The 22236-nt window shown below is 49.0% G+C and overlaps 1 protein-coding gene across 1 annotated transcript in view; it reads right to left on the bottom strand.

The window, feature by feature from the left end:
• The window catches only part of LOC147673185 (beta-1,4-galactosyltransferase 1-like), a 247910-nt gene that overhangs the window by 69217 nt on the left and 156457 nt on the right, over nucleotides 1-22236 (bottom strand). The window contains exon 2 of the mRNA XM_086946973.1: nucleotides 1850-1969. Coding sequence (XP_086803099.1) covers nucleotides 1850-1969 — 120 coding nt within the window. The remainder of the gene's footprint in view (nucleotides 1-1849; nucleotides 1970-22236) is intronic.

Genomic DNA, 22236 nt, shown 5'->3' with positions numbered 1-22236 from the left:
GCATTGCTGCCCGTGAGCGTCCCAGCGCTAGTGATAGATCAGAAGAGGTTGGATTTTGGGAAATAGCCAGGTCTTGAGGGATTTGCGAAAAAAAGAAGGTTAGGCTAGGCTCGGATGTCTGGGGGAAGAGTATTCCACAGCTTGGAGGCATTGTATGAGAGTAGTCGGCCTCGAGAGCGGGCTTTCCTAATCCTGGGCACTGCTGCCAAGTTTGAGAGTGAATTCACCTCTGTGTTCTTACCCTAGTTTAACTCTGCTCTCTGAACCTGGTAGCAATTGTCACTTTTAGTCCAGAGTATGTTTCTTGCACCTATGTCTTGAGGAGTCATCGTGATCTCTTATGTGAATAGTATGTCTTTGTCTTTCAGAGTAATTTGAGGTAGCCAATCAGAAGCATTTTTACTTTTACATGCAGGGGCTACATTTGATTTCAGTGCGGTATTAAATCTACCTGTATGGTCTCTATGTTGGTAGTACTACAAACGTGAATAGTGTGTTGCCCGTCTGTAGCATATGGAGTCTGTGGCGGGTGGAAAGGGGGGTAGTGTTTTTTTGTTTTACACATTCAGCTATGGAGAGCATTTTCATTATATGGACTTTGGACTCATTTTGACAAAGACAATATTAACACACCACATTTAAATTGTTTGGCAAATGCTTGGTTACGCAAGTCCTTGATGTTGATATATAAGATTTAGGTCAACAACATCATTACAATAAAGTGGCGTGGTAAACCGGATAAACCATACTCACTCCAACCCTATTCATCTCGAAAAGGCGTTCCACAAACCAGTACTAGATTGGAACTAAGACATATACCACGGACCAACCAAGAAAAATAAATTTTCAAACATTACAAATGCAAAAGATTGCACAATCTCTAATTTGGGGAGCAATCGTGAAAAAGACAGATCAATCCCTCACAATTTTCTTTTTATTGAAATACAAATTGAAAGAAACTTTGATCGAAAGCCCCACCTAAACCGCATTTAACAAAAATGTTATTGAAGTTGAACATTTTGAAAATTATTTTGCAAGGGTCGAAGAGTACATATTAGGGATAAATCTCAATCTTAGTTATAACCATTATAAACTGTAAAGCAAATTTATGGCAAGAGTTACATGAAGATGATGTGCCTTGCAGACTACATTAAGACCCTTTAGGAGCAATTAAAAACTGGTGAATCATGTTACTCCTCTGGTGAATTTCACCAGGTGATACCCTTGATGTGCATTGCAGCCTACCTCTTGCAGCACACAAAATCAAAAAAACAAAATGTTCCTTATAGAGGCATTTGTGTGATCAAAGTTAAATGTTGACTTTCTAGCTATTGCTTTGTGAAAACACTAGTAAATTGTCCATAATGTGTAAAGTCTACATAGAAACCAGTAAGTATAACAACAGAAACAATCCCATGGGTGTTCTGTACAACCCTAGTTATATTTATAAAGACCAGTTGATCAGAAGGTGTTCAGTCTGAACTAATTCAAAGCAACCCTATTAAGTAACAACAAAACAAACCCAGCGGGTGAGCTACGGAAACAGAGCCCAACGCTGCCGAGTTATGGTAGGTCGGTGTCCGTGGGTGGCTGTATGTTGATTGGTCTGTGTGCATGAATGCCTGTATAACTCTTGAAAATTGGGAAGTCGGTGCCAGTATAGGTTGTTCCATTGCAATCTCTCGGTTTCTGTGTTTGTCCATGTGTTGTGTGTACCGATGACTGGGCACATGTACTGTGTGCACGCTGTACAGAAACAAACCTATTGGCTTGGTCAGTTTTTGTTTCTAGAGCTGTGAACCAATGCATGCTTATGGCACGCGTTTCCTTTGGTGGTGTGTAGACTTACGGATGTGCGGTGAGTCCTCTGGACACACTGGTAATTTGCTTCCATCTGCTTCGGTGGCCTGGAGATGGCTTCGGGGTGATGTCCACCAGGTATTCGAGGTACTGCTGACATTTGTGTCATCTGCGGGGGAAATAAGCATGGTATTGTAACAAACTTTTATGCCTACACAATGATGACAGAAGTACAGACAAGGAGATTTCAAGAGTCAACTCAACGTAGAGAAAACATTAATCTCTCTTCTCCCAATCCTGTGCATCCAACAAACTCCAACAATAGGCATTCCAAAATGTTCCTTTGGTGATGACTTCATCATGGTATTTGAGGTTCATTTTGACATCATTCACTAGATGGCTCAATTAATGTGCATGTCAGTGCTAGAAAATGTATCTTAATTCCAGTGGCGGCTGGCATCTTCAGGGGGGGGGGGGGGGAGTCTGGTACACGCATATAAAATAAAAAATAAATAAATCAAGGAGGAAACCAGTTTCACTAAATCAATTATTTTTTAGATTGTCTAACTTTAGACAACGTAGCTCATATTCATTGGCTGGTGTACTTAAATTCCTCTTTTAGTTTCCTATTTAACCTGTCAATTTGGGATGACCCGTCTACGGTCTTGTCACTTACTAAGACATAGATTGAAGGCGCTTTTCTTAAGTATAAGGCTGGTTGTTTTATGCGGTCAAAGATGATGAAATCAACAGCGGGAATGTCCATGTCTCTTTCTTTGGACGAGGGGTACCAACAGTATTTGTCCCAAGATACTACTCAACATCGATAAGTGTTGATAAGGTTTCCATTTGAAATTGTTCACCTTCTGGTAGCCTCTCTCCAATGAACCCGTGCCCAGCAGAGTCGACTTTCTGCCCATGAGATCTTGTGAGTAAGCTGAGCATGTTGCACTTTGCGGTACTCTGTAGTCAATACTCAAACTATAGGCATTATTATCTTAAACCCATCTGTGTTGCCCAGAACATCAGAAATTATAAAGTGGCTATGCACTTTTTGCTTGCTTTAAATGATGAATTAGTGAGTTTTAATGGTGATCTTTTTGTCTTGAAACCAATTAGTTTAAGGAAAAGTATCATGTGTTAGTTTTAATTTGCTCCCGGGATTTAGAAAACCATGTGTCAATGTTGGAACGCCGAAGCATACCTGCTGCACAGAATTGTGTATTTTAGCTTTTTCTTACTATATGCAATTGTATCTCATGTTTTTAGCAAATGTTTTTGTACTTTACTGACTGTTTTAAACTTGCCGAATAAAGTTTAACCCCTTGAGCGCTGGTGACGGAGCCACTCCGTCACCAGCCAGGGACACGCTGTGCTGGTGACGGAGTGGTTCCGTCACGGCCCGGCCACCACGCCTGCGCGGGCTCCATTCCGCGCCTGGGCTGAGCGTTCTATTGAACGGGCGGGGCCGTGACGGAACCACTCTGTCACAAACACAGGGTGCCTGTGGCTCGTGACGGAGTGGTCCCATCACGAGCCCCGTCGAAAATCAACTGTAGTGTTTTCAATCTCTTGTCAAGTCTATGCACAACAGGCTGCACTGTGGCAAAACTATCTTCCCACTCCTTTTCCTGCTGCCACAGGTTTCCGTTTAGGAGCCACGCCTGCATGTGAATTGTAGCAGTCTATTGAAAGATGGACCATTCATCAACAGACAATCCCTGTTGTATGGCTCATGTACAGCATTGTTCGGGTGTTAATGCAGCAGCCATCTTTGAGTGTAGTGAAGTATTATACAGAAGTGCCGAAGGGCTTACATACTACAGTAAGTTGCAACTGAAAAGGATTAACAGACAACACCAAACCTACCATGTTATCTGGGTGCTCCCTAAATATTCAGATGTGTAAGCCCTAGAGTGGCCCTCAAGGTGTTTTGGCTGACTGATTCAACACAATGCACCAGACCCTTTCCTTTGCCAGCCAGACGTCATCCCACCCGTGTTGGCCAGTGTTTCCAACTCTTATCAAAGAGGAAAGGGTCGAGGCGATCAAGAAAACGTATGGCCGAGGGGCCTGAAATGGTACCAAGCAGGCAGACCGGCGTCAGAGGCAAGAATGCCGGAACTGTGGAATGGGAGCGCATGCCCAGAGAGTATGCCCAGCACAAGAGAGGCAGTGCCTGAAATGTAACAAGTACCAACACTTTGCAAAGGCGTGCCAGAGTGGTGGGCAACAGAGTGGAAGTAGGCCCTTAGGACAGAGGCTCACAAAGGCAGCCAAGACGGTGCAGGAGAAAGAAGAGGTGGACGACAGGGGACAGTCGTCGCCAGCCACTGAAGATGAGGAGGATAACGTCTTTGTAATCTCACACATCCGCGGGGTGAACACTACCAAAAGGCCACCGCCTACCTGCCAAGTGGGGATAGGGAAGATTTGTATACGGGCACTGATTGGCACGGGGGCATTGGTTAATATATTGGCTGCTGAACAGTACAGGAGGCTCTGCCCAAGGCCCCTTCTGATGCAGACGGTGGCGAAAATTCTACGTATGGAGGGACGACTCCGAATCCACTACAGGGGGTTATCGATGATGAAGTGAAGTACAAGTACAGAGTCACTGCAACCAGTTTCTATGTCACATGTGATCAAGCAGGCTCGTTGCTCAGCTGCCACACGGCCGAAGATCTACGATTGGTGATGTTCGCAAAACATATGCATCAGTCACAGGCGGACCGGATTCTTAAAGGGTTCCCTCAGCTGTTTCAGGGACTGGGATGCCTGAAAGGAGTAGAGGTCCAGCTGCACATTGATGAGTCAGGCCAGCCCGTCGCGCTTCGCCACCGAAGGGAACCCTCTCACCTGAGACCATTGGTGGAAGCGGAGCTGGGCGGTCTGGAATGAGATGGAGTTATTAAGAAGGTGTCGGGTCCCATGCCGTGGGTGTCCCCCCTGGTCATAGCACCCAAGCCAAAACAACCTGGGGCCATCCGGCTGTGCATGGGCATGAGTCTCCCGAACAAGGCAATCAGGAGGGAAAGGCACTTCACCCCAACCATTGATGAGATTGTGACAGATTTGAATGGGGCACAGTGGTTCTCGCAAGTGGACTTAAATTCGAGGTACCGTCAACTGAGGTTGGCGGAAGAAAGCAGGTACATCACCACGTTCTCCACCCATGTGGGGATACGCCGTTTCAAAAGATTGAGCTTTGGGGTGTCCTCTGAGGCAGAGTGGTTCATCTTCTCGAAGTCGTTAGAGGAACACCATGTGAGGTTGAGGGCGACTCTCCAGCGACTAGTGGAACAAGATCTAACCCTTCATCAACCAAAGTGTGATTTCTATACCACCAAGGTGGAGTTCTTTGGGTATCGTTTCTCCGCCCGAGGGCTGCAGATGGATCCGGCCAAGGTGGAGGCTATCAGAACAGCGACAATCCCTCAAACACCATTCGAAGTGAGGAGCTTTCTGGGAATGGCGATTCATTCCACGCTTAGCCACCATCTCGGAACCCTTACGGCAGCTCACCAAAAAGGACACTGGGTGGCAGTGGACAGACAATGATGCTCAAGCATTTGCTGACATCAAGAAAACCTTGCTCAAAGGGGCAACTGTAGCGTATTTTCGGCCGGGAGCGGCTACGGAGCTGAAAGTGACCAATGCTAGCCTGGTGGGACTGGAAGCCGTGCTCCTACAGAGGTCTGACCAGGATGAGTGGGTGCCCATTGCCTATGACAGCCGGGTACTCACAGTGGTGGAAACCCGATATGCACAGATTGAGAGAGAAGCCCTAGTCATCCGTTGGGTATGTTTCCCATCTATTTGTATGGATACACCTTTACCGTAGTGACAGACCACATGCCACTGGTACCCCTCTTTGTGGGAATGGCGCAGAACGGACCCCAGCAAATCGAGAGGTGAGCTGTCCAGATCCAGCACTACCGGTTTGAGGTGGTGTACCGTCCAGGAGCAAGTAACCTGGCTGACAATCTGTCACGACACCCTCTGGCTCCGACTGGGGTCCAAGGCCCCGAAGTGGATGATGGTGCGGAAGGTTTCGTGAGGCATCTGCTGGAATAAGCCCGCCCCCAGGCCTTGCGGCTGGAAGACATCACAAAGGCGTCCCAGGAAGATGAATGTTTGCAGGCAGTTGCCCGCATGCTACGTGATCACCAGTGGAAGAAGTTGCTCAGTGGGAATGACTGAAGGTCTGCCGAAGACAAAGAGTACTGGGAGAGCGTGTGGAGTTGCCGAGGGGAACTGAATGCGGCGGGGGACGGCATAATCCTCCGGGGATCGAGGATAGTAAAACCTGCCACCCTCCGTGATCGCACGATCGACTTGGCACACCAGGAGCACCAGGGAATAGAGAAGACCAAAGCCCGCCTGCAAACGAATGTATGGTTCCTGGGGGTGGACAGGATTGTGGAAGACAAAATAAGAAGGTGCCACGCATGCCTAATAACAGGAGATGACCCTGCAGAAGCACCAATCATCACCGAAGACCCCAGCATGTCCCCTTGGGACCGAGTGAGTTTGAATTTTGGGAGTTTCCCGGATGGCAGGCAAACGGCGGTGTTGGTGGACAGCCATTCAAAATTTCCCGTTGTGGAGTTAGTATCCTTACGGCCTTTGAACACCTTCAGCCGGCACTGGAGAAGACCTTTGCATTGCTGGTACTGCAGGTGGAACTTTGAACGGACAATGGACCACCGTTCGAGGGGCAGGAGTTTCATGAATTCCTCGAGCAGTATGGCATACGGCATCGGAAAATAACGCCTCAGTGGCCCCAGGCTAATGGCGATGTGGAGCACTTTATGATGACAATAAACAAAGCCTTGAGGATTGGAGTGGCTCAGAGCGTCAATTTGGAAACCTGACTACACCAGTTTCTGAGGGCTTACTGTCAAACGCCTCATTGCACGACCAAAGGTGCACCCCATGATCTCCTATTCAAACGAGCTGTGCGTGACGGTATACCTAGCAGTGAATCCTGGACCCCTTCCGTTCTGGATGTGGAGCAGTCTCAGGCCCGCCGACAAAGAACTACGACCAGGCCAGCAAGAAAAGAGGGGTCCAACTGGCTGATATCCAGGTAGGAGACTATGTGGTGGGAAAAGACCGGCACCCAGGGTCTAAGTTTCGCACACCGTTTGAGCCTGATCCGTGGAAGGTGGTGCGAATCCAGGGGACTCTAGTAGTGGCTGAGAAAGGGAACCAGCCCATAGCCCGCAACATGTCCTGGTTTAAGAAGTTTCCAAGACTGAGTTAGGCTGCACCAGAGCCCGAGGTGGGCATGTGGGAAGAGGAGGAAGCACATGTGGCTCAGGAATAAAGCCCGAAAGCGGGGGCAACCCCGGAAGGAGAAACAAGCATTGGAAATGCAATAGGTCTCGCCCCATTAGAGTTAGTGCTTTTAGAATTGTTTATGGGTTTTTTTTGTAAATGTTTAGCATTTTTGTTTCCTGTAGCCAATGCTAAAGAATTACAAATAAAAAAAGCCATAAACATTTCTAAAAGCTCTAACTGAAATGGTCTGAGACCTATTGCACTGTGTGAGGGTGAGGGGTTGAGAGTGAGTGAGGGTGAGGGTGAGGGTGGGTGAGGGTGAGTGAGGGTGAGGGGTTGAGGGTGAGTGAGGGTGAGTGAGGGTGAGGGGTTGAGGGTGAGTGAGAGTGAGGGTGAGGGTGAGTGAGGGTGAGGGTGAGGGGTTGAGGGTGAGGTGTTGAGGGTGAGTGAAGGTGAGGGCGAGTGAGGTGTTGAGGGTGAGTGAGGGTGAGGGTGAGTTAGGGTGAGGGGTTGAGGGTGAGTGAGGGTGAGGGGGAGTAGTTGAGGCTGAGTGAGGGTGAGTGAGAGTGAGGGTGAGCTGAGGGGTTGAGGGTGAAGGTTTGAGGGTGAGGGTGAGGGGTTGAGGGTGAGTGAGGGTGAGGGGTTGAGGGTGAGTGAGGGTGAGTGTGGGTGAGGGTGAGTGAGGGTGAGGGTGAGTGAGGGTGAGTGAGGGTGAGGAGTTGAGGGTGAGTGAGGGTGAGGGTGAGTGAGGGTGAGGGGTTGAGGGTGAGTGAGGGTGAGGGTGAGGGTGAGTGAGGGTGAGGCTGAGGTGTTGAGGGTGAGTGAGGGTGAGTGAGAGGTTGAGGGTGAAGGGTTGAGGGTGTGAGGGTGAGGGTGAGGGGTTGAGGGTGAGTGAGGGTGGAGGGTGAGGGGGTATATATATATATCCCACATTGTGGGGACTGGCTCAGTCCTCATAGCATGGGTTAACCTTGACAGAACCAGACAAACTCTTGTGATGACCGGTGTGTTATGAGGACATGTCTCACAAGTGTGTTTCAAGCAAGTGTATCAAAAAACTAAAAGTGGAGTTACATTTGATTTGGTGCGCTTTATAGCATACCCTACTATTAAAGTGTGCATGGAGTTAGAATAGTAATTACACACCTCATTATGGTCAAGCCAGTCGTCATAAGTATAGATATGTGATGAAATGGCAGGGGGTGCCTGAGGATTTGTGTTAGAGAAGATATGAGAAGGTACATGAGGCAGAGACAGTGGTACCGATCTGCAAAAAAAAAAAGAAAAAGCTACTGATATCTCGCACTTCAGCAGTGCTGAACCAGAACAAATCAGAAACAATAGCCCATGACGTCCAAAACAATCAGTTTATTTTTAGCCTCAAAATGTATCTGATAAAAGTGTGAGAACAATGAAAAATGTCTATGTGAGAAGTTGGCCTGATATGTAGTGTTTCCAATTCTGGAACCACTGGGTATCAGTCCAAACAAACCCCAAAGATGTCAGGTTGTAAGTCAACCTTGTAGACAAGCTATCCTAGTGGTAGCATGGACTAAGCAGCCTTAAAGGCTTAACTTAAGAGGTCGTGTTAAGCGAGCTGTTTTACCACATACAATCCTGTAATCAAATGAAAGGACACCACACAAGTATATATTGTAAAAATATATGTATTTATTTCTAAATTACTCCCCAGTACTCTTTATGAGGAAAGGGGCACAAGCGTTAAATCAAAAGCACTGTTAAACATATAAAGTTGGCACAATTATGGCTGAGGGCGGGGGGCCACTCAGACCATATACTAAAAAAATGGTATAAGTAACACTTATCGAATATTGGTTAGGCCTAGGGCCTAGAGATTCGCTGGGAGCAGTCAGGACAAGCAATGAAGAAGTCGGGAGTAGCCCACAGGATACGGGTGCAGCACGGAAAGTGCGGCGCGCACCAATGTAAAGTCAATGGTGCGTAAAAGTTAGTTAAAGTGAATTAAATGATACTTCCGCTGAACCTAGGAACACAAAACTTCAGACACAGACCCTAGAGGTGTGTACCAGTGTAAAGACACCGGCGTTGCAAAGTTACCTCACCCACAGGCCGTGGGTGCACAGGGTCGAAGTGGCGTCGGGTTCTGTCACGCAGGTTCTGGGTGCTTGGAGCTGTTGCAGCTGCAGGCGCTGTGAAGCAGAAGTGTCCGGTGCGATCCAAGGGTGGATCGATGTAGAAAAGTACCTGAAAGCAGAGGGGACAGAGTCTGGGTCACTCAGCAGTGACCAGGGTGGAACCAGGACGGAACCAGGCAATGTCGGGCGCAATCAGGCGGTTGTCGATAGGCTTCTCTCCGCTGTCACGTGGGCTCTGGGGCATCTGCGACGTCCAGGAGCAGGTCACGATCTGTCCCACGTAGGCTCTCGCCGTCAGCACCGTCGGCTTGAAGATTGTAGCAAACAGCACTTGGCAAAAGCAATCCACGCGGAACCGGGAGATTGCTTATCACTCGAACCAGGAGGGTCAGAGTGGGTGCTCCTTTTCACAGGAGCTGGTGCAGATCTGGAGCAACCAGAAAAGCAAGTCGGATTTCAAAGTTCGTCGGCACAGGGGCCACAAGCCAGCTGGCAAGTGACCGGGCCAACGCGTCGAGCACACACAGGCAGAAGGGCCCCACGCAGCACTCGTCGAGTGTGGAGGGGTGAGCTTTGGTGCAAGTGGAGCTCGGGGCTGGGGCTTCTCAAACCCCGGTGTACAGCTTCGAGGGTCACTCGTGGACTGCACGGTCAGCGTCTCGTGGCCTTTTCAAGATGGCGTGCCCCACGCTTCCGGTCGCCTCCACGGGTCTCAGCTCTGCAGGGACTGTGGATCGGGCAGGTAGAAGGCAGGCAAGCTTGATCTCGTCGATCTCTGTCGCTCGAGTTCCGGCGGGAACTGCAACAAAGCAAGGGTCGAGGGCTGGATGGTGCCTGTTTGCACAGGGTGGTCACTCCTTGACCACAAGGGAGATTCTTCAGTCTTCTCACGTCGTGTAGAAAGTCGAAGGGTCCAGATTTCGTTTCTTATGTTTCTTCAGGATGATCTCAGGTCCGTTGGGACTGCTCCCCCTCTTATTCGAATCTAGGGGGTTGGACATCCTGCTAGGTCCCCTCCTATGGGTGGGACCCAGGAAGGGGGTGGTTACACCCCTCTCCTTTGATCCTGGCCGCGCTGGGACAGGGGCTGGGAGGCCCCAGAACCGGTTTGGCCGGATCCTGCCAGGGGCAGCCTTGTGCGCCCCAGGCAGTGTCTGGTTTCTTTGAAACCTCCCTATTCCAATCCACTATCTCCTGTCTGGGGTGGTTTGACACCGCCCTGTGACAGGAAACTCTTTGTCCAGGCCTCCTCTGCCGGGTTTCGGTCAGCAGCAGGAGGCCAGACCCGTGTCTGTGGCAGGGGCATCCATTTTGTGGATCTGAGGCTCATTTTAAATCAACCGCGTTTCAGTAAAGTAACATGTCTTCTCCCTCTAGAAGGGTGGAATGCTATCCCCGTCGCCAGAACTGGCGAGGGGATAGTATTCCAATTCGTATGACACCTTACACGACATGTTTTGATAAAGCCAAACCAAAGTTGCTATATAACCGCGAGGATTATAATGCGCTTAAGAGTATATGGTATGGCATTATCCCGGATCAGCTTAGGGAGTTGTTCCCGACAGCTGCAGACAGGCTCAGCTCATGCCAGAGCACCATCTCACATAAAACCACGCACTCTGCCTCCAGGATTGATGAGGCCTTCCATAGGAGTGGCTCACAGGTTATATATGTGTCCAGATATAGGTTTAGATATAGGTATACTATATCTAAGCAAGGGGTGATTACACCCACTTGCCCCAGCTGAGTGATCAGCCAGTTGTGTCAATTTAAGAACCAGCCAGGGGTGGCAAAAGCTATGCTTCAGCCCCTGGTAGGCCTTGGTGGCACCTATGCCCTGAGCACCTATAGTGCATGGTACAGGGGCTGACAAGGAGTCCATTTCCAATTGTGGTATGTACCTATAGCACATGTATCATAAATTTAGAGAGAGAACAGCAGGCTGGGGGTCTGATTAGCAGGCCCACAGCCTCAGTAAGTCGAAAACCAGTGAAGCAAAAAGCAAAAATTGGGGTGACCATAGGATAGCAGACCCTACTCTCCTACATAACCCCCCCCCAAACGCAGGGACATTAAACTTAACCTTGACCAGATAAGTCTTCATGTTCTAAGTGGAAGTACCTGGAGAGACCATCTGCATTACCATGGTCAGTCCCTGGGCGGTGCTCCACTGTAAAGTCCATCCCCTGTAGGGAAATGGACCACCTGAGTAGTTTGGGATTTTCACCCTTCATCTGATTTAGCCACAAGAGGGGCTTATGGTCTGTCTGAATTAGGAAGTGAGTACCAAACAAGTATGGCCTCAACTTCTTCAGGGCCCAAACCACAGCAAAGGCCTCCCTCTCAATAGCTGACCAACGTTTCTCCCTGGGGGTCAGCCTTCTGCTAATAAAAGCAATGGGCTGGTCTTGACCATCTTGATTAAGTTGTGAAAGCACAGCTCCCACCCCCAACTCAGAAGCATCTGTCTGTACAATGAACTGTTTGGAGTAGTCAGGACTCTTCAGGATAGGTGCAGAGCACATGGCCTTCTTCAGGTCATCAAATGCCTTTTGACAGCTAACTGTCCACTGAACCTTTTTGGGCATCTTCTTGGATGTCAAGTCATTCAATGGTGTCACAATGGACCCATAGTTCTTTACAAATTTTCTGTAATACCCAGTCAGGCCCAAGAAGGCTCTGACTTGTGTCTGGGTAGTTGGAGGAGCCCAGTCCTGTATGGTCTGGATCTTGCTCTCCAGTGGTTGAACTTGACCCCCACCTACTAGGTGGCCCAAGTACACAACCTTGCTCTGCCCTATCTGGCACTTAGTAGCCTTGATAGTCAGGCCTGCCTTTTGCAGGGCCTCCAGAACTTTCTTCAGGTGGATCAGGTGATCCTCCCAGGTGGAGCTAAAGACAGCAATATCATCTAGATATGCTGCACAAAAGTCATCCAACCCAGCAAGGACTTGGTTCACCAACCTTTGGAAAGTGGCAGGTGCATTCTTCAAGCCAAAGGGCATTACCACAAATTGATAATGTCCACTAGGGGTCGAAAATGCTGTTTTGGCTTTTGACTCCTCAGCTAGTCTGATTTGCCAGTAGCCAGCTGTCAAATCAAATGTGCTCAGAAATTTGGCAGAAGCCAATTTATCAATGAGCTCATCTGCTCTTGGAATGGGATGAGCATCTGTCCTAGTGACAGCATTGAGACCTCTGTAGTCCACACAAAACCTCATTTCTCTCTTCCCATCTTTGGTATGAGGTTTTGGCACAAGGACCACTGGGCTAGCCCATGGGCTCTCTGATGGCTCAATCACTCCAAGCTCCAACATCTTTTGCACCTCAGCCTTTATACAATCCCTGACATGGTCAGGTTGCCTGTAGATCTTATTCTTCACAGGCAGATTGTCACCAGTGTCCACCTCATGGGTGCACCAGTTAGTCTGACTGGGTGTGAGTGAAAACAATTGTCTGTGGGCCTGCAACACCTGTCTGCAGTCCACCTGTTGCTGCTCAGTGAGGCTGCCTGCCAAGGCTACTCCATCAACTGAACCATCATCAGGGTTCTGGGAAAGCAGGTCTGGGAGAGGGTCACTCTCTTCCTCCTGTTCCCCATCTGTGGCCATGAGGAGACTCATGTCCTCCCTGTCAACAAATGCTTTCAATCTGTTCACATGGAGCACCCTGTGGGGGCTCCTAGGGGTACCAAAGTCAACCAAGTAGGTGACTTCTCCCTTCTTTTCAATGATAGGGTAGGGTCCAGTCCATTTGTCCTGGAGAGCTGCTGGCCCCACTGGGTCCAACACCCACACCTTCTGTCCTGGCTGGAACTCAACCATGACAGCCTTTTGGTCATGCCAGGCTTTCTGTAATTCCTGACTTGCCTCAAGGTTTTTGGATGCTCTCTCCATGTATTCAGCCATCCTGGAGCGGAGACCAAGTACATAGTCCACAATGTCTAGTTTAGGCTTTTTGAGAGGTAACTCCCATCCTTCCTTCACCAAACTCAATGGACCTCTTACAGGGTGGCCAAACAAAAGTTCAAAAGGGCTGTAGCCAACCCCCTTCTGTGGGACCTCTCTGTAAGCAAAGAGCAAGCAGGGTAAAAGGATGTCCCATTTCCGCCTAAGCTTCTCTGGTAAACCTTTTATCATTCCCTTTAGGGTCTTGTTGAACCTTTCCACAAGCCCATTGCACTGTGGATGGTAGGGTGTGGTAAACTTATAGTTTACTCCACACTCTTTCCACATTGCTTTTAAGTATCCAGACATAAAGTTGGTACCTCTGTCTGAAAGAACCTCCTTTGGAAAGCCCACTCTTGAGAAAACTGCAATGAGGGCTTTTGCCACCACAGGAGCTGTGGTGGTCCTCAGGGGAATTGCCTCTGGGTACCTGGTGGCATGATCCACTACCACCAGTATAAATCTGTGCCCAGATGCTGTTTGAGGATCCATGGGACCCACAATGTCTATTCCAACTCTTTCAAAGGGTACCCCCACCACAGGTAGTGGTATCAGGGGGGCCTTTGTTGTGCCACCTGACTTACCACTGGCTTGGCAAGTGACACAGGAGCGACAAAACTCCTTGACATTTTCTGACATGTGAGGCCAGTGAAAGTGTGGAACAAGCCTGTCCCAAGTCTTATTCTGGCCTAAGTGTCCTGCAAGGGGAATATCATGGGCCAAGGTAAGAAGGAAGCCCCTAAACTTCAAAGGTATAACCAACCTCCTGGTGGTGCCAGGCTTGGGGTCTCTAGCCTCTGAATAAAGGAGCCCTTCATCCCAATACACCTTATGGGTACCTTGAGCATTCCCTGCAGCCTCAGCAGCAGCTTGCTGTCTGAGGGGTTCAAGTGAAGGGCAATCTAATTGGGCCTGCCCCAGGTCTGCCCTTGAGGGTCCCCCTGTCCCCAGAAACTCAACCTGTTCAGGTTCAAGCTCATCTGAGACAGTCTCCTCTTGGACTGCAGAATCAGTTTCCTGTGAAACTTGATCCTCAACCTGGGGCAAGTGGGAAGGCACAGCCTTAACCCTCTTGCTCCTCCTCTTGGGTTGTGGTTGGTCTATTGTTTCAAGATCCACCACTGGTTCAGGAAGGCACTTCTTAGCCTGAGACCTTGTCACTGCAAGGACATGAGCTGAAATCCCTAGCATTTCTGCATGAGTCCTGTACTCCACTTCTGACCAAACTGAGCTTTCAAGATCATTGCCTAACAGACAGTCTACTGGGAGGTCTGCACTCACAACAACTTTCTTTAGGCCATCTACCCCTCCCCAGGAGAAGTTCACAACAGCCACACTATGGGAAGTAGTGGAGTTGCTTGCATTGGTCACTAGGTAACTTTCACCTAGTACAATCTGTCCAGGGTCCACAAAGCCAGGTGCCACCATTGTGACACTGGCACAAGTGTCCCTGTAGGCCTGAGCCAGTTTCTCATTAATTAAGGGAGTCTGCCTATATTTGCCCAGGTTACTGGGGCTTACTGCAGTGGGCAAAGATATGTCCACATCATATAGGAGAACTGCCTGTGTGGGGATTCTGACTAGGCCAGATTCCACCTCAGTACCCAGGGTCAACCCTACTAAACCCTTTGGCTGTGTACCACCACTGCTGACTGTACTAGGGGGTGCAGTTGCTTTAGGAGCTGCAGTGGTGGGGACTGGATTTTTCTTAGTGCATTCACTGCCCCAGTGTGAAACTGATTTGCAGGTATTACACCAAGGTTTCTTTGGGCCATCATTCTTCTTTTTCTTGTTTCCATTTTGGGAACCCCCCTCCTTATTGCTAGTTTGGGGGCCTGAAGACTTCTGGTCCTTTTCTTTATCTTTCTGATTCCCACCCTTCTGGTCTGTTTTCTTCTGGTCACCTTGGTTCTGGTTTTTCTGCTTAATCCTTGTTCTGACCCATTTGTCTGCCTTCTTTCCCAATTCTTGGGGAGAGGTCAAATCAGAGTCAACAAGGTATTGATGCAACAGCTGGTTCTGACAGTTATTAAGGATCTGTTCTCTCATCATAAGATTGTACAATCCTGTATAGTCTGAAACTTTACTTCCCTGCAGCCAACCCTCCAGAGCCTTAGTGGCACAATCTACAAAATCAGTCCAGTCCTGAGTCTGTGCTTTTTGGGTGTCTCTGAACAACAACCTGTATTGCTCAGTGGTTAGGCCAAACCCTTCAATAAGAGCACTCTTCAGAACAGAGTAGTTTTTGGCATCCTCAGGTCTAACAGTGAGGAGCCTGTCCCTCCCTTTCTCAGAAAAGGAGTACCATAAAATTGCTGCCCACTGATCCTCAGGGACCTGCTGTACCATGCAGGCCCTCTCAAGAGCAGTCATCCATTTGTGGATATCATCCCCTTCCTTGTAGGGGGGCACAATTTTTGTCAGGTTTCTATTGTCATAGGCCCTGTCTTTTTCTTTAGGAATTTTGCTGCCACCAGTGGCATCTAAGCCACTTATTTTTTTCTCCCTTGCCAAGGTAAGTTTAGCTTGTTCCAAAGTAAGCTTAGCTTGAGCCAGGGCTACCTCTTCCCTCTCTATCTGGAGTTGGACAGCCCTCATTCTGGCCCTATGCTCTTTTCTCTGGGAGGAAGTCATCCCTCTTTGAGATTCTCTTGAGGCACTAGAAAGGTGAGAGTCCTCTGATGGAGATCTCTCCCTTCTATTGCCTGGGAGAATTTGGTTATGAGATCTGGGGTGGTGCTGGCCCCCCCCATTCCCATGTAGGTCCAAGTTGGCCTGGTTAAGGCTGGCAACCTGTACCTGGTTTCCCTGCTGATCCTGATCTTCAGGCTCTTCTACATCAGAGCCTTCCTCTTCCTCTTCCTCCTCCACTACATCATCATCTGGAAGATCCTCATTCTCAGGGGAGTTTATCCCTTCCTCTGTTTCTAAGGGAGTCTGACTCACCTTATCTAGGTCATCCTTTTCTAGGAGAGCTATTAGGGAAGGAATGGTAGGGCCTCTGCCCTTTTTTAGCCCCCTGGCTGTGCACAAGGCACTCAGGTCTTTGTGGCTAAGGTTGTCATATCTGGATGTTGTCCCTATAGGATCAACTTCTACAGGAGCAGAACCTGAGGGTCTACCTGTATCAGACATGACTGCTAGTGAGGTGTAAGTGGTGCACTTACCTACACTAAGTGGTTTCCTACTGTACCTTGCTAGTGAGTTGTAGTCAGGGTGTGCTACTCCCTTTTATCTACAACTACTAAGTTCAGTAGAACTTAATATGCTAAGCTTTTGATTTATATGTACCTAGAGGTACTTGATGTGATCTTTCAATTTGATAAAGATTGCAATGGTAAAACAAACAGCAAGCTCAAATCCGCACCGCTGCACACCAATGTGAGAAGTTGGCCTGATATGTAGTGTTTCCAATTCTGGAACCACTGGGTATCAGTCCAAACAAACCCCAAAGATGTCAGGTTGTAAGTCAACCTTGTAGACAAGCTATCCTAGTGGTAGCATGGACTAAGCAGCCTTAAAGGCTTAACTTAAGAGGTCGTGTTAAGCGAGCTGTTTTACCACATACAATCCTGTAATCAAATGAAAGGACACCACACAAGTATATATTGTAAAAATATATGTATTTATTTCTAAATTACTCCCCAGTACTCTTTATGAGGAAAGGGGCACAAGCGTTAAATCAAAAGCACTGTTAAACATATAAAGTTGGCACAATTATGGCTGAGGGCGGGGGGCCACTCAGACCATATACTAAAAAAATGGTATAAGTAACACTTATCGAATATTGGTTAGGCCTAGGGCCTAGAGATTCGCTGGGAGCAGTCAGGACAAGCAATGAAGAAGTCGGGAGTAGCCCACAGGATACGGGTGCAGCACGGAAAGTGCGGCGCGCACCAATGTAAAGTCAATGGTGCGTAAAAGTTAGTTAAAGTGAATTAAATGATACTTCCGCTGAACCTAGGAACACAAAACTTCAGACACAGACCCTAGAGGTGTGTACCAGTGTAAAGACACCGGCGTTGCAAAGTTACCTCACCCACAGGCCGTGGGTGCACAGGGTCGAAGTGGCGTCGGGTTCTGTCACGCAGGTTCTGGGTGCTTGGAGCTGTTGCAGCTGCAGGCGCTGTGAAGCAGAAGTGTCCGGTGCGATCCAAGGGTGGATCGATGTAGAAAAGTACCTGAAAGCAGAGGGGACAGAGTCTGGGTCACTCAGCAGTGACCAGGGTGGAACCAGGACGGAACCAGGCAATGTCGGGCGCAATCAGGCGGTTGTCGATAGGCTTCTCTCCGCTGTCACGTGGGCTCTGGGGCATCTGCGACGTCCAGGAGCAGGTCACGATCTGTCCCACGTAGGCTCTCGCCGTCAGCACCGTCGGCTTGAAGATTGTAGCAAACAGCACTTGGCAAAAGCAATCCACGCGGAACCGGGAGATTGCTTATCACTCGAACCAGGAGGGTCAGAGTGGGTGCTCCTTTTCACAGGAGCTGGTGCAGATCTGGAGCAACCAGAAAAGCAAGTCGGATTTCAAAGTTCGTCGGCACAGGGGCCACAAGCCAGCTGGCAAGTGACCGGGCCAACGCGTCGAGCACACACAGGCAGAAGGGCCCCACGCAGCACTCGTCGAGTGTGGAGGGGTGAGCTTTGGTGCAAGTGGAGCTCGGGGCTGGGGCTTCTCAAACCCCGGTGTACAGCTTCGAGGGTCACTCGTGGACTGCACGGTCAGCGTCTCGTGGCCTTTTCAAGATGGCGTGCCCCACGCTTCCGGTCGCCTCCACGGGTCTCAGCTCTGCAGGGACTGTGGATCGGGCAGGTAGAAGGCAGGCAAGCTTGATCTCGTCGATCTCTGTCGCTCGAGTTCCGGCGGGAACTGCAACAAAGCAAGGGTCGAGGGCTGGATGGTGCCTGTTTGCACAGGGTGGTCACTCCTTGACCACAAGGGAGATTCTTCAGTCTTCTCACGTCGTGTAGAAAGTCGAAGGGTCCAGATTTCGTTTCTTATGTTTCTTCAGGATGATCTCAGGTCCGTTGGGACTGCTCCCCCTCTTATTCGAATCTAGGGGGTTGGACATCCTGCTAGGTCCCCTCCTATGGGTGGGACCCAGGAAGGGGGTGGTTACACCCCTCTCCTTTGATCCTGGCCGCGCTGGGACAGGGGCTGGGAGGCCCCAGAACCGGTTTGGCCGGATCCTGCCAGGGGCAGCCTTGTGCGCCCCAGGCAGTGTCTGGTTTCTTTGAAACCTCCCTATTCCAATCCACTATCTCCTGTCTGGGGTGGTTTGACACCGCCCTGTGACAGGAAACTCTTTGTCCAGGCCTCCTCTGCCGGGTTTCGGTCAGCAGCAGGAGGCCAGACCCGTGTCTGTGGCAGGGGCATCCATTTTGTGGATCTGAGGCTCATTTTAAATCAACCGCGTTTCAGTAAAGTAACATGTCTTCTCCCTCTAGAAGGGTGGAATGCTATCCCCGTCGCCAGAACTGGCGAGGGGATAGTATTCCAATTCGTATGACACCTTACACGACATGTTTTGATAAAGCCAAACCAAAGTTGCTATATAACCGCGAGGATTATAATGCGCTTAAGAGTATATGGTATGGCATTATCCCGGATCAGCTTAGGGAGTTGTTCCCGACAGCTGCAGACAGGCTCAGCTCATGCCAGAGCACCATCTCACATAAAACCACGCACTCTGCCTCCAGGATTGATGAGGCCTTCCATAGGAGTGGCTCACAGGTTATATATGTGTCCAGATATAGGTTTAGATATAGGTATACTATATCTAAGCAAGGGGTGATTACACCCACTTGCCCCAGCTGAGTGATCAGCCAGTTGTGTCAATTTAAGAACCAGCCAGGGGTGGCAAAAGCTATGCTTCAGCCCCTGGTAGGCCTTGGTGGCACCTATGCCCTGAGCACCTATAGTGCATGGTACAGGGGCTGACAAGGAGTCCATTTCCAATTGTGGTATGTACCTATAGCACATGTATCATAAATTTAGAGAGAGAACAGCAGGCTGGGGGTCTGATTAGCAGGCCCACAGCCTCAGTAAGTCGAAAACCAGTGAAGCAAAAAGCAAAAATTGGGGTGACCATAGGATAGCAGACCCTACTCTCCTACAGTCTACAAAACCAAAACAGCAATTTGGCTGCTTGCAACCACAATGTGTTACTGCCAGTGTGCTACACGTACACAGAAGCAATGTGGCAAGCCTGCTTTGACAGGGTCTGCACTGTAGGAAGCTATGTAACGAGGCTGGCATGGGTTTATGAGAAGGAGACAGAGGTGGCTGACGCGAAGAACCAGTGACAGATGCAAACTTACTTTCCCCGAACGACAAGCACAGAACAAACACGTCCGCAGAGCTGTTCCCACGCAGTTTCCTACTAAGAAATTCAAGCCGGCGACCACGCTTCACTTGTCGAGCGGTGTCCGAGTTTAATTCACTGGTTCACTGCTCTGACTTCTCCACGCAGCAAAGTGGCAAACCTCCAAGTAATTACAAAGCCAGGAATTAGATTACACAAGATAATAGCGCAGCCCTGTGTAACTGTCACTGGAGTGTGACCACCCTGGCTGACCGACCGAGCGTGACATGCAGGAAAAGCGGCAAAATGGGCGAGCTAAGGTGGGGTTGTGGTGCTTTTGTACAGGTTTTTCACGAAAGGAAATTAAATTAAAAAAGGACTTATCACCTAACGAGATACAAGTACAAACAAAAACCAAACGAACATGAGCATGATGCAAGTTATAAAAACTCCAGGACGAAAATACAACTGCTGGTGATAATTATGTTATACCGTTTTTTTTTTCTTTCAAATAACTCTTTTTGGATGATCTTATGAATTTCTCAGTAAAATAAATCTGAAATTTAGGGAAAAAACTAGCTGTCCTATATCTAACGCTTAACTTTCATCCAAAACAAGGCAAAAGTTATTCGCACAATTTACAATGACTCCGAGAAAAACTGTGTTACCCAAATCAAAAAAATTATGATGCACAACTTCCAGCTGGCAGGGGTCAGGGCATATCTAAATTTGAGTGACACAAAATGGGACTATAACTAATGTGGCAGAGATATGGGGAGTGGGTGGGCGAAGCTAATCCCCATATGTACATTAAAAATGCTAAAAAAATCTGCTGCTGTTTTTATCTCACCATTAACCGATTTCCAAACTCAAAAACCGTGCAAGAAAATAGCAGCAAGGAATTATCACAAGCACTCAGTGGGATTCCATGATGGCGGTACATCAACTACTGGGCTGAGGTGGACTGGAACTGACCCAGGAGGGGGGGAGGAGGGAGGAGAAATGCGTCTCGGCCGGAGCAGGGGGCGGAGCAGGGAGAGCGGGCTTTGAAATGCACTTCACACGGCCGGCCGGTCGTGAAACTGAAAGCATGGCCGGCCGGCCGTGAAAGCCTTTGATGCCGCAGCGGGTGGAGCGGCACCAGCTGGGAGAGTAGGCAAGGCAGGCGGCTGGGGGCATGTGCACGCGCTTTTAAGATCAATGCGCATACGCATTGAGCTTAAATTTCTCGTGCACTGCAATGAATCGCCACGATTCCTTGCAAGTTGGATAAAGAGTGGATAAGCCACCATAGTCTCGCTTGCTCGATGCGCATGCGCATCGACAGGCGAGACCTAAAAACGAGTGGGTTGGCAGAGCAAAGTGGGCCTGCCCCCAGTTGCCATAGTAACCAACTCGGTGCCGAGAGTGGAGAAGACCGGGGCAGACACCCTTGCTACGAGTTACGCAACAACCTGGCACCGAGCACTCGGCTGAGGGACTTAGTGCGCTAAGGTCTTCCAGAGGAAGCCTGACCAGTGTGGTGCTGGATAGCAGGTACCTGAGCGGTTCTGAGGAAATTGTGAGACTGACGACATTTGTGTTTGTTTGAACTTTATCATTTCAAATCCCTACGTTGGATGGGATGTGGTGAGCCACCCGCCACTACAATACATTGTTTGCACTCAACTCCCTGGGCCGGGCGTGGACCGGGGAGTATTTAATAAAGGGTGACGTTGGTGCATGTGACCGACGGCAGGAACGGAGCACGGGAGTGGTTGTGTCTTATTGCTGCTCCTCTGGTACCAGATAGACCCACCCCAGGAGTAGGGTGCAGCTTTGGCCGCATGCAATCGGGAGTACCCCGCTTTCATACTACACCCTGAATACTCCGCTAGCGGTGGAGTACCACACCACCTCCACCTCCACCTCCCACTTCCCAATTGTCAACAGCTCCAGGTGCAAAGCCATATACAAACCTGATTGTTGTCACAACATGCGCTTCATTCTGGAATTTTACATAGCTAACTTGCTACTCCCTAAAGCATGGCTGGGTGCCCGACAGAATCTCATTACAGAGGTGTTTATCCTTCCACTGGCTCGAAGCCTTCAGGAGGGGTGTGTGTTAGGTTTTCAAGAAAGTCAACAAGAGGGCCGGCTCTAGGCCAGGGTGACCGGTGCCACCGCACCAGGGGCTGACTTCAGAGGGCACCGTGTTTGCAAGTTTATTTTGGTTTTAAAAGCACCTGCTGACGCGTTCCTTGCCTCCAGCAATTTCCAGGCAACTATAAAAATGTCAAGATAACGCTGGTGATTAATGTTCTTCCTGGAGAGAGATCGGAGTTTTTATCTGATTATAAAAAAAGCACAGAGGATTAATTTGCCTGCTGCAAAGAAGGTGCACCAGGCAGATCCCAAAGGGCATATGCTGTAAATAGGTCAGTGGGCTACTGCTTTTCTAAGAGACATCCTGTATTACTTGCTGTTTATAAGTAAAAATCCTAAGAAAGAACTGTGAATTATTAACTGTCATCAAAGAACTGCATACACACTGCAAAGTATGGATTAGAGCACAGATTAATGTTGCAAAACGGGTTCATTTGGGTAGAAATAGATTCTTATTTTTAAAGGGATACCCCAACTATGAAGTTCCATTTTCAATTCTGAGTTTGTGCTTCTCCAGACCAAGCACTCCTAAACCATACTGCCTCCAGTAAGGATGACATGTCACTCCTACACCATGTACTCCTATGGCTTATGTAACATTTCCTCTAAGCTGATTTACACACCTATGATTGATT

The sequence above is a fragment of the Lissotriton vulgaris genome, chromosome 12 (assembly GCF_964263255.1).
Source record: "Lissotriton vulgaris chromosome 12, aLisVul1.2, whole genome shotgun sequence".
Taxonomy (NCBI): domain Eukaryota; kingdom Metazoa; phylum Chordata; class Amphibia; order Caudata; family Salamandridae; genus Lissotriton; species Lissotriton vulgaris.
The sequence above is the reverse complement of the archived record's forward strand: the minus strand, read 5'-3'. Positions and strand labels throughout refer to the sequence as shown.